At 34.1% G+C, this 12,700-nt stretch overlaps 1 protein-coding gene across 4 annotated transcripts in view; it reads right to left on the bottom strand.

Annotated features, from left to right (window-relative positions):
- The window catches only part of TMTC2 (transmembrane O-mannosyltransferase targeting cadherins 2), an 804,716-nt gene that overhangs the window by 519,639 nt on the left and 272,377 nt on the right, over positions 1-12,700 (bottom strand). For all 4 annotated transcript variants that reach the window (XR_010835847.1, XM_059080819.2, XM_067009832.1 and 1 more), the window contains one exon: positions 2,200-2,321. Coding sequence is in view for 3 of the 4 variants with exons in the window: in XM_059080819.2 (XP_058936802.1) it covers positions 2,200-2,321 (122 nt within the window). In the remaining variant the exon portion in view is untranslated. The remainder of the gene's footprint in view (positions 1-2,199; positions 2,322-12,700) is intronic.

The following is a 12,700-nucleotide window of genomic DNA, read 5'->3' as shown; positions in this document are numbered from 1 at the left end:
TACTCTGTTCTGACGAATCAGTTGTAATACCTCTTTCTACTTTCTTTTTTTTTTTTTTTTGCGGTACTCGGGCCTCTCACTGCTGTGGCCTCTCCCGTTGCGGAGCACAGGCTCCAGACGCGCAGGCTCAGCGGCCATGGCTCACGGGTCCAGCCGCTCCGCAGCATGTGGGATCTTCCCGGACGGGGGCACGAACCCACGTCCCCTGCATCGGCAGGCGGACTCTCAACCACTGCGCCACCAGGGAAGCCCTCTTTCTACTTTCTGACTTCCAAAAATCAGCTTCAATTTCATCTCCCCTCCCATTCTGATTGTTCCTGTGAGGTTATTCCTTCTGAATAGTTTTATTCAGTAAAAGTTTATTCTGATTTACCCACATAATCGCCATTTTTTTGTTCACCAGTCTGTGGGTTTTTTTTTTTTTTTTTTTTTTTTTCGGTACGCGGGCCTCTCACTGTTGTGGCCTCTCCCGTTGCGGAGCACAGGCTCCGGACGCGCAGGCTCAGCGGCCATGGCTCACGGGCCCAGCTGTTCCGCGGCATGTGGGATCTTCCTGGACCGGGGCACGAACCCACGTCCCCTGCATCAGCAGGCGGATTCTCAACCACTGCACCACCAGGGAAGCCCCTATTCACCAGTCTTTTTGCGCCCCACTTAGTAACTCCTTCTAGATTTAACTGTGTTTTTTCAAAGGACACCTTCAGTAACGTCTTCAGCTAGAGATTTTAGTGGACTGACTTCAATTTCTTGGCCTAGGAATTCCCTGATCATTCAAGTAAAGTAAATTCAAAACCCAAAGCCTGGTAAAGGGAGGATGATAGTGACAAATTCTCTGCAAAGATTTCAGATTCCATGCTGAGACAGACAAACTTTCATGCTGCCCTCTTGTATCAGTATGTGAACTTTTTCTACATTATTCTTTCACTGAGGATATGAACTTTCCTGTTTTATTTAGGCGTCTAATTCCTGGCTTTCTGTTGGTCCAAGGTTTTGACTCTTATTCCAACAAGAAGGAAAACAAACAATAAGCTCCTTCCCATGGGTTATTGAAACTGGTAAACTATCCCAAATCAGCTGTAGGAACAGCCTACTGTTTACTGTTCCAGTGTTTAGTTATTGCTTCATTTCCATCCCTGGGAAATTCTCTTTCTACACCTTGAGATCAGCCATGCATTAAGAGTATATCTGTTGTAGTTTATTAGACATATCGAGATATTTTTTAGTGGGATGTTTTCTGGTTACTTAGTCTGCCTATATAATTTCTTTAGTAACATTTTAGTGGTATCTTAGAATGGATACATAATACTTTTAAGTGTTTAGCTTATCATCTGTGGGAAATAAAAATGTTATTATTTTTAAATAATTATAAGACACCCTTCTACGAATTCACTTAGAAATCACTTTCCTGACCATTTGCTCTACGTTTTGCTAGTGTTCATTTATTTTTAGTAATATTGGAGAGAGATTAAGGGATATAACTAAAATAACACAGATAGATTCAGATTAGGACTGAGGCTAGTTGTACCATTTACTAGCTGAGTGAAAAGTTACTTAAATATTTTGAACAATCCCTGATTGTATAAAATAAAAACATTAATATTACTTTGAGGCACATAAAATTAGTTTTTGTAAGTCACAAAGGTAGAATATCAACAATTTCTTATGCTTCGAATAGTACCACTTTCACAGGAATGTGGCCAAGAGAGCTTGTCACATAGTGGGTGGCCAAATGATGGCTGCACGTCTCTTACAGAATGATTTCCAAGTAGTACGAATTCTAGGTGACAGTGATGGACACACACGCAGTTATCTCATATAATGCTGGCTTTTTGGAAAGAATCAGACTTAATTCCACATTACAGCCAATCTGGGGTTAACACTGGCTTGGAGAACACAGTCGTTATATAAATATTGTTATTCTGACAAGTTTATTATATAATCACACATTTGGAGTTTTCCATTTATACATTTCAATTAAGTTACATCAAGGATACATATCATATTTTATCTATGGCAAACCCCATAGCCAAAGGAATGCATTTTTCTATATTTTTCTGTACAGAGTTCTAACTCAGTATTATCATCATTAAATCCTAACCATCTGGGTTAATTGGCCAGGAACCAGTACCTCAAACCTTATCTGCCTCAGTCTGCACAGGCAGAAGCAGTTTCTAAAGGGTGAGAAAGGGAGTTACTCACTGTTAGAGCAAGCAGTTTCCCATAGGTGAGATGAGCAGGGATGTGGTTGGTCTTGGATCTCAGTGATTCCATATACCAATGCTCTGCTTCAGGGAGCTTGCTTAGTCGCATGTACGCTTCACCTGGCAAGAGAATCATGAAAATCAGTATGAGGATACAGCTTTCCAAGAACATTTGCAACAGATCACATCAGCATGTTTATGTGCCACACATTTTCAGATTCTGTGGCAAGTACTCTCATCCGTTACCTCATTTGATTCCCCAAAAGTTACCATCATGTCTATTTCATAGATGAGAAAACTTGTGTTTGGAGAAATTAAGTGAAATGCCTAAAAGTAAAAAATGTAGTACATGATATAGCTTTGATTTTTTTTTTTTTTTTTAACTTAGAAACATCTAACTCCCAAGAATATGTGCTTTGTCATCATTTCTTTTTTTTTAAGGTTGGGTCTTTCTTATGTACAATCATTTGTTCTTTTTTATTCGCATTCATTCATTCCTTCAGACACTCAAGTATTTATAGAATAACTACTAACTGGAGAGTGTTATGCAAGACCTAGACAACAGAAGTTCAAGGTCCTACTCTCTAAGGTTGACAACCTTGTTGAGAAAAGTAAGATTAAATGAAAGAGTTAAAAATATTTGGGTTTAAGCATTGGTGCTAGATTTTAGTGTTTTTCAGAAATTATTTGCATTTTATATTTTAATAAGTAAATAAAATTTACCAGTTTCCTTTGGAAAATCCAGTGAATATGACAGTTATTTAGCATGCCCATCACCATGTGCAAAGCTAGTCTAAGGCCCTTCAGCCATCAGCTGTTACTTTCAAATTACACAAATTTTGCCCACCAAATAGCATTTCACTAACAGCCAAGCAAGAGAAAAAATTGAAATAAAGCCAAAATTGTATCAGTTGCCTGCTTACTATCATCCCCCTCTCCCTTCTATGCTCATAGTATGGAAGAATATTCACCTGATGGTAAAAGTATATTTTAAGATGATTTGTGTATTTAAGTTAAATATTATAGTTATAATAAACACTGTAAATGTTGAAGCTACTTAATTTCTGAGACCAGGCAACAGACTGGTGACCTGCATTATTTTTCAAGCAGACTTTTATAGCTTAACTAATCATAATTATGATGGCTTTTTCCATTTAGAGGAATAATCAGAGGCTTTTCCTAAATGTGTTACCCACACTGGTTGTACATCTTTGCTTCAAAAGAAGAGCTAGCTTCCTTTTATTTTAATCAAATTCTTTTTGCATTAACGCAGCATCGTCAATAGAAATACGTCTGATGAATTGAACTGATTTGCGTCTCCTGACCTTCTGAGTGCCCTTCTCTTGACCGGTTAGTAAAAATGTTGGTGACAAATTATATGTAACATGCATAAAAATGTAGGTACCACTCACACACATCTATGTGTTTCTAGTTCTGAGAGAAGTCACTAAACTATATTATCATAAAAATGATAGCTCGAAAAAAAAATTTTTTCCTAAAGCTTAAAATGTGTTCGCATTTAAGAAGAATTTGGTTAGATTTAATCAAATGCTCAGGGTGAGGTGCAAGAATTCCTGAAGCAAAGACCAAACACTAGAATAAAATATACAAAATACTCACAGTTGTTAGAGTGGTAGGATTAGGCATGGATTTAAACAAATTTTTACATGTTTCTGCTATAATTATATTTTTTAATTATAATATCTCCTAATAAGTGAAACAATGTCATACAATTTTCTTTTTGGCATGTTGAACTAATAAGTATTTCCAAACAAAACAAATAGTAATTTTCCTTAGGGAGAGTGAACCACTCCTTCATACTAAAACGATACTAGATATGGTTTATATAACAGAAAAGATGTACAATCCTGAATATTAAAAATTGTAAAGCAATTAATGATAAACCAAATCCAACTTTTTATTTCTAAAAGGGATTCTAAAGCCAGAAGAAAACACATACTAATTTCAGAGTTAGAGCTGAAAGATGGGTCTGCATTATAGGTTCTGTTTGGAATTTACCTGAAATCCTACTTTGGGTCTTCAAGTGCTCATAGATCACTTTTTAGAGGTTCTACAATCATTACATTTAATATGGCTTCTACTTTTCATTTATTAAAAATTCAACTAACTTGTAGAATAGTAACAGGTAAGTTACCTGTACAGAAAGAGAGTGCAGGAGAACCCCAATTCCAGGGTGCTTTCGAGATTCAAATCTTTATATTTAAGTGTCTGATTTTTTAAAAATCATTTCAGAAAGTACACTGTTTTTTTCCAAGTCAGAAATCTGTCATTATTAAAACCCACTTTGAAATGAAATATTATTAATTTGCTAACTACTTAGGTTGAACCATTTTGTTCAGTAAGAACTCATAAGCAACTTATTAAGTTATAAAGCTTGTGAGGTGGGGAAATACCAAAGGACCACAAATAAGAAATATAATGCCATAATGCATCTTGGCAAGTATATGAAAAATGTAAATAACTAGCTTACTTAGGTACTACTCATTACAACTTAGAAAAACTTCATGGAACCATTCAGTGCATCTCAGTAATAACAATGACAATAACATTCATTGAATGTTTATTACAAAATAGGGTAGCAAGCTATAGGGAGCAACTGTCTGACTTACATGCAGCCATTCCTCCCATTCTATACCTTTGGGCACACAGAATGTTTTCTCACTTAGCCCCACAAGGGGTCTTAACGCATCACCCTCATTCAGCCTGTACCAACTAACTTTTCAAATTAGGTTTATGAGATGAAACATATTTTCCAATCTCTACATCAGTTGCTTATGTATCTCATTTTTTAAATTAAGGAACATCCTTAATTACCTGGATTTTACAGATAAGAAAATTGAAAAGCACAGTGGCTAAATCAAACACACAAAACCATAAATGTAGAGAGTGGTAAAACTGCAATTCAAACCCAGGACGACCTGACCTCAGTGCATTGCTAACCTGTTGGTGGTGAACAATCACAAACTTTCCAAGTCTCCAGCTCAGGTGAAAATTATACTCTGCCTCACTCACGGAAAATTGTTTTCTAGCTTATGATACACTGGCCATCAAGTTCATTTCACTTTGCCTTGGGCTTCTCTATTGAATTCAAGGAATAAGGAAGAGTAATAATAATCCATAGCTGACCTTTAAAAACGTTTCTGCCTCATACTTTATTCAATTATTAAGAGGGAAATATGTAGCATATAAGATGTACTTTAGTTCTAAGGTTAACCATAACACAAAACCACCCATAAAAGTGGTCATAAAATCAAGATGCAAAATCTAAAATGCAAGAAAAATGATCATGGATGAATTTAAATGTGTTTAAAAGTCAACTCAATAAAGATTCAGGCAACAAACAATACAAGCCCATGTACTTGCTGTATCCCTGGCACTGCCAAGGTAGGAGCCTCATATTTCTCATTTCTAATTCATACAAGGAGTTAGAACACTCATTTGTGAATGTGGAAGAAGGTACAGGAATAATAAGTGACTTGAATAGTTAATAATCCTATCTTAAAAGGTGTGAATGCCTTGAAAGCCCATACTTTTTGCCAATGTATTAAGCTACCTACTATATAAAGTTTATTATTTATTGAATAGCTACTAAAGTATTATATATATATATATATATTTGGAGTATAGTTGCTTTACAATGTTGTGTTAGTTTCTGCTGTACAATGAAGTGAATCAGCTATATGTATACATATATCCCCTCTTTCTTGGGCCTCCCTCCCACTCCCCCCCCATTATCTTTATACTTTTTATATTATGCCTACACTCTAATTAGTATTGGTCTCATTTTACAAACGAAGTGACTATGGGTCATTAAGCTTAACCAACTTGCTCAGTGTTCAAAAACAAGCAAATGACAGATTCAGGATTCAGATTGGATTCTCTCTTTTTCTTTCTACTATTCCACTCTGTCCAAATCCTATAAAGAAATAATTGGAGAAGGGATAAAATAACTGCATAAAGTACCATCAGTGGATTCAGTATTAGGAGAGAATAGTATACATGTAATCCTTCAAGCTTGATTAAAATATTAAAATCATAAAAATCCCATAAAGGAAATGGCCACAGGAAAAGAAAGTTCAGTAAATTCAATAAGGAAGGGAATGAAGATACTTGATTGGGAATGGGGTGGAGGGAGGAGGGTTAAGTCATCTTCTCTGGTACTATAATTCTTCTTAACTTACAATAATAGAAAAAGAATGTTTATACTACCCAGGAGGAAAGAAGCAATGATGACTATTTTTCTTTCTCACCCTACATACACACACAAAAAAATGACATAATAGAGGTACTTTCATAAGAATTCAAAGATTTGCAGTGTGATGATGTAGTGATCAGGTTCATCATCCAGATTTATTTCCAATTCACTCACAGACAAAAAGGATTTTGATGTCTCCAGGCTGGCTTCAGGCAGATATAAACCAGTTTCAGATGTAGAACAAATAATGTCACTCTTCCTCCCTAAAAAGCCCTGAATCTAAATAATCCAGGCAAAGACTAACTCCTCAAAGGAAGGAATGCTGGATTATTGATGATGTAAGAGTCCAGATCTCACTAATTTTCATGTTTCAAGTTACTGGACAGCTCCAGCTACCAGATAAAGAATAGAGCATGTAGGGGTGCATACTACCCCTATCTGCTAGTGTTACCTTTTGTTTCTCCTGCCCTTGAACAAGAGAATATATTTCTATGTTAAGATTCAGTTTAGATTCCCTATTTTTTTTCAGCTTCATTTAGATATAAGTGGCATACAGCACTGTAAAAGTTTAAGGTGTACAGCATTATGACTTGACATATATATTGTGAAATGATTACCACAGTAAGGTTAATACCCATCATGTCATATGGATACAAAATAATGCTCTTTTCCCTGTTATGAGAACTTTGAGGATCTACTCCCTAAGCAAATACATCATACAGCAGTGTAAACTACAGTCATCATGTTGTACATTACATCCCTAGTACGTCTTTGTCTTATAACTGGAAGTTTGTATCTTTTGACCACCTTATGCAATACCTCCACCCTCCAAATTCCCTATTTTTAAAAATTTTTATTTTATATTGGAGTATAGTTGATTAACAATGTTGTGTTAGTTTCAGGTGTACAGCAAAGTGATTCAGTTATACATATACATGTATCTATTTTTCAAATTCTTTTCCCATTTAGGTTATTACAGAATATTGAGCAGAGTTCCCTGTGCTACACAGTAGGTCCTTGTTGGTAATCTATTTTAAATAAAGCAATGTGTACATGTCAATCCCAAACTCCCAATCTATCCCTCCTCCCCAACTTAAAAAAATTTTTTTGACCACATGTACCAAAAGTAATCACCCCTTTCTCAATTCTTACAGTAATTGTTAAATCTCTTTTAAAAAATTCTTAAATAGCGACTTTCCTGGTGGTCCAGTGGTTAAGACTCTATGCTCCCAATGCAGGGGGCACAGGTTTGATCCCTGGTCAGGGAACTAAGATCCTGCATGCCACATGGCTTAGCCAAAAAAAAAAAAAAAAAAAAAAAAAAAAAATTCTTAAATACATATCTTGCATATCAATTTAGGTTAGCCAACATGGATAATGCATGTGATGGTAAACCTAAAAGCTAATGAGGTAGCATTCATTCCTGCCTTCAGGGTACTAACAATCTTCTGAGAGAAATATATTTATCAGTATTTTCCAAAGTTTGATTTTTAGGTGCACATGAAACAACACAAAATTTTTTTTTTAATTTAGTACTTATACGTTTCATTTAATCTGTGTTTAAAAATGTGATTTCATAGATGTTTTGGAATGAAGAAAAATATCAAGTAAATAATAAAACAGATGCTAAGTTGTTATGAGCAAAATCAGAGTGAACAATGGAACATGAGTGCAAAAGGTGCGAACAACACTGAATTGCATGTGCCTAGCTATAAGTTGAGAAGTTCTAAAAGTTTCAGAAGAATGTTTGTAAAATACAGAGACACCAGCACACTGGGGAGAAATGCTACCTTTTAAAAGGGCTCACGTAGGTTATAGCATTTTTCTGGCCTGTAAAGAATAGGAGCATCAGAAAATAGCCCTACATGATTTCTAGCAGGCTTTCTGCTGCTAATATGGTGAAAGCATCTGATTGTCAATATTGCAAGTGTTTTAGGATACTTTGCCTGAAGGTCAGGCGTTCTATGGTAATCTAATTTCTAAGCTCTCCCAGTTTAAGGACTTGGCTGGTCACTAACATAATCATTCCATTTTTAAGAAATGCTTCTATTCCATTTAAGATATCAGGTTTGTTTTCTTTCTTTATTTTGGCTGCATTGGGTCTTCGTTGCTGTGCGCGGGCTTTCTCTATTTGCGGTGAGAGGGGTCTACTCTTCATTGTGGTGCGCGGTCTTCTCATTGTGGTGGCTTCTCTTGTTGCAGAGCACGGGCTCTAGGCGCGTGGGCTTCAGTAGCTGTGGCGCACAGGCTTAGCTACTCCTCAGCATGTGGGATCTTCCTGGACCAGGGCTTGAAGCCGTGTCCCCTGCATTGGCAGGTGGATTCTTAACCAATGCACCACCAGGGAAGTCCTATATTGATGGTTTTTATAAGTAGTGTTTTTCTGTGCTGGTCATTTTTCTTTTAATGAGCACTTTACCCATCTTCAAGTTTATGATTTATTTTTATATGTTACTTTTAATTCTTTCCTTAGGAACTAATTTTGCCACATAATTTTAAAATGAAATAAACACATTTTAATTAATTGACTGATTAACTTGGTTTGTCCATCTACCTGTTGAAATTATTTATAATTATGATGTAGCACAGAATTATGAATTATATACCAAAAGAGTAATTAGATGTCTGCGTTTCTAATTCTTACTTTTCCATTAAAACTCTGTATGGTTATAGACAAAAAGGTTATTTGACAAGATCTTAGTTTATCATCCACAAAATGAGGGGCGAAGACTAAATAACTACTTAATCCCCTAAATGATATAATCATTTGTAGATTCATCACTGTCCAGTAATTTACATAGTCGTTTCATAAACCAGTGGCAATATCCTAGTTAGTTTAAAAAGGAACTGTCGTTTTCATGGATTTTCTAGATGATCTACTCAAGATTGACTAGCCCAAGTCCTGATTAATCCTTAAAATTTTTTTTTAATATTTATATTTATTATCTAATTAAAAACATTATATCTACTCATTGTAGAAAATCTGAAAGATGATAATTTTATTAAATCAGATGAATCCCATCACTCATAGATAGTGATTGGTAAAATTTTGGTGTTTTTCCAGAATTTATTTTATTTTTTGAAAAAAATCAATTATAAGTAAAATATTTTGCTAGTTTTAAATATTTATGTTCCTTCTAGCATTTTAAAACTATACTAAAAAATATGATAAATTTTCCAAAATTATATCTTCTCATTCAAGATAATTTTTTTGTGTATTCAAATTCCCCTCCCAATTTTTTTGCAGGTGCAACACCTACTTCAGCAATTATCATCCTTCTTTGTAATTACCTTTTTAAAAAAAATTGTATCTTATTATCTTAGAATACATATATAGCAGTAGAATTCTTGAACTAATGAAAATGCATATATTTTCACAAATTTTTTAAATAAAATTTTAACCAGCAATTTTTAAAAATTGTGGGTCACTGTTTAATGGTTTTAAACCATTTTTAAAAACCAGTTTTTAATTAAGACATTTATCTTTTCCTTATAATAGGCAAAAGATGGTAATAGCTTTTCATTTCAGACTATTTTAATTTTTACATATGCAAATCAAGTTGACTTTTCCTCTGTAGTTTAATCACTATCTATTTTGCACAAAATTATTCTCCATCATAGGGACATATATTCTCTTCTACTTATATAGTTTCATTATTAAAATTAGCTACTTATTCCACATGAAATACATTTTACCATATGGTGTGAGGCAGATATCTAATTTTATTGTTTCCAAACGCTTAATCAATTCTCCCAGATCAGCTTTTACAAAAACTCCCTTCCCTCAATCATATTTAATTCCACATCTATTATCTATAAAGATTTAGTACATTTTGATCTGTTTCTGGGGTCTCCATTCTGTCCTACTAGTCAGATTTTCTGTTTTTGTGCCAGGACAACACTGCTCTAATTACTGTAGCTTCTATTGATACTAATGTCTTAATATCAAGTAGAGCGAGTCTCACCCATTATTCTTCTCTAAACCTTCTTGGTTCTATTTCCCTGTTAAGTCTACCAGATAAACTTTAGAATCATTTTGTTAAATTTTTGATAAATTTTTGAGATGTTTATTGCTACTGAATTATAATCCAGGGATCAATTAAAGATGGCAATTTTTACAAAATTGACTTTTCTTATTTAAGATTATACTCAATTTTTCATTTATTCCAACTCCTGTCTGTCCCCCATCTTTTTAATGTATCTATAGGACTTACCTCACCAATTATAATCTTTCTGATCTTAAATTAGACTATGAGATGTGTAGAGCCAGAGAGAAGACACTTCATCTCTTTATCTGTCCTCCAACCTAAGTTCAGAAGAGGCTCCAAAAAAAAAAAGAAGTGGCTCCACAGAGTCTTGATAAATACCTGAGAAATAATTGATCACATTATGTATCAACTTGAATTTAGATGTTGCATTTTTGCCCAGTATGTCACTAAAGAAAAATTTCCAAGTAACTTCTTTTTCTAGAATCTATGGGTCGGACAGAACCACATGACATCAGGAGCCTACTGTGTCAAGAGTTTAACTTGCTGTGATTTTAATTCTCACTTTTTACTTCATGGTATTAGCATTAACATAGAAACATTAGGGAGTCTGGTCTTTATTTATTTATGTCATAAACTTGCTGTAACTACTGGCTGTCAAATTTTGTGAATCTTTTGTATTTCCATCCTAATATTTTCCTCAGCCTTATGGTACCATAAAGATGACAGAGTCCAGTTACCTTAGATATATTAGTCCTGATTGGAAATCCTTAAGAGGTAGTGAACAGAGCAGGCAAAGACAAAGACAAAAATTAAAATGATTACAGAAATTAGGAAGGCTACTTAGTATCTGACAACAGACTTTAACAATTATAACTTCTTCCTTTGGGGCGGAGTGATTGGAAGTAAATGAAATATAATCCAAGTCTTAAACTGAAGGTTATGAAAAGGTTCAATACGTAATTCTGTAGCAAGTCCTTACAGCACCAAACTTAAGGGGAAACGCTTGAAGCCAGAAAGGGTAGTTTTAAAGCAAAGAGAGGAAATGCAGGGGAAAAAAATGAAAATGTGTTTCATTAAGTAAAAACACAAATCATGAAGAAAGAGGTTAAACTTCAGTGAAAGTTAAAAAGGTTGCTAATGTCTAGTGTTACATACCGGTAACATCTGATGTGTCATCAAAATTTAACTTGGAAAATAGCCAGGAGCCTATGTTACTATGTCTCTTTTTGCAACTGGGGATCCTGAAGTTCTCTAGGCTAATCAATTTCCTTTACGTTTTCAAGGAAATAAATCACTAAGAGCAATCAATCAATCAACAAATGTTGGAGACAATCCCATAAAATGTTCAGATTTTCAAAAAAAAGAGAAAGTGAGACTGTGTGTGTTTGTGTGTGTCTGTATATGTTGGAGGTGATGATCTGCTCCCCCAAAATATAATACTGTTGTCAAGAGAATTACAATGCAATAAAATAAAACGGCTTAATACAACTGAAATATTTAGGGAATACTTAAAATATATGCAAGGAATTTCTAAATTGTGTTTAGAAAAACCCAAAGCTTACACCATAAAAAAGAAAAAAGAATGAGTAAATGTTGTACTAGCTTGGAAAGAATTAATGAAAATAATAGTATTCAGAGAAATAGGATATAAATATTTGCAGGAAGACATCAGAAGAGAATAAAAGCATTTTCAGTTTTATACACATATTAGGATTACATTTCATATGTATTCCCGGATCAAGCAATATGTCTCTATAATATGTAATGAATAATTTATTTTATACTATAAATTTTTATATTAATGTTAATTACTAAGATATATCAAAAATTTAAAAATTCATTCTATTTTTAATGAATACTTAACAATAAGATTCTATAATAGCTCACAGAACCCCATACTCATAATTTACATGTTGGCAAAAAAAAGACTTGTAATCTGGAACAAAACTTTGCATGTTCTATTTTAATGCTTTTTTCAATTTGAATATGACAATAGCTTCACTCAGTGTAAATAAAATCACAACTAAGTAACAGTTCATGGGGAAGTTAAATAAGATTTTCATGTAGGAAACAACTTTTCCCTACCTATTAAGAAAAGCCGATATAAATACACACAGAGCAAAGTATGTACAATTAGTAATGCATTTAATTTTTAACTTCATTTGTATTACTGGCCTATTCTAAATATGTGCAACAATTTATCGTTTTCTTGACATTGATTTTCAAGATTGTATCCTTCATACAAGATTTTCTCCTTCCTCATGATTATGTCCATTTCATCCAAATGTCATCAA

This window comes from Kogia breviceps, chromosome 12 (assembly GCF_026419965.1).
Source record: "Kogia breviceps isolate mKogBre1 chromosome 12, mKogBre1 haplotype 1, whole genome shotgun sequence".
Classification (NCBI taxonomy): domain Eukaryota; kingdom Metazoa; phylum Chordata; class Mammalia; order Artiodactyla; family Physeteridae; genus Kogia; species Kogia breviceps.
This window is presented reverse-complemented; position numbering and strand designations above follow the sequence as displayed.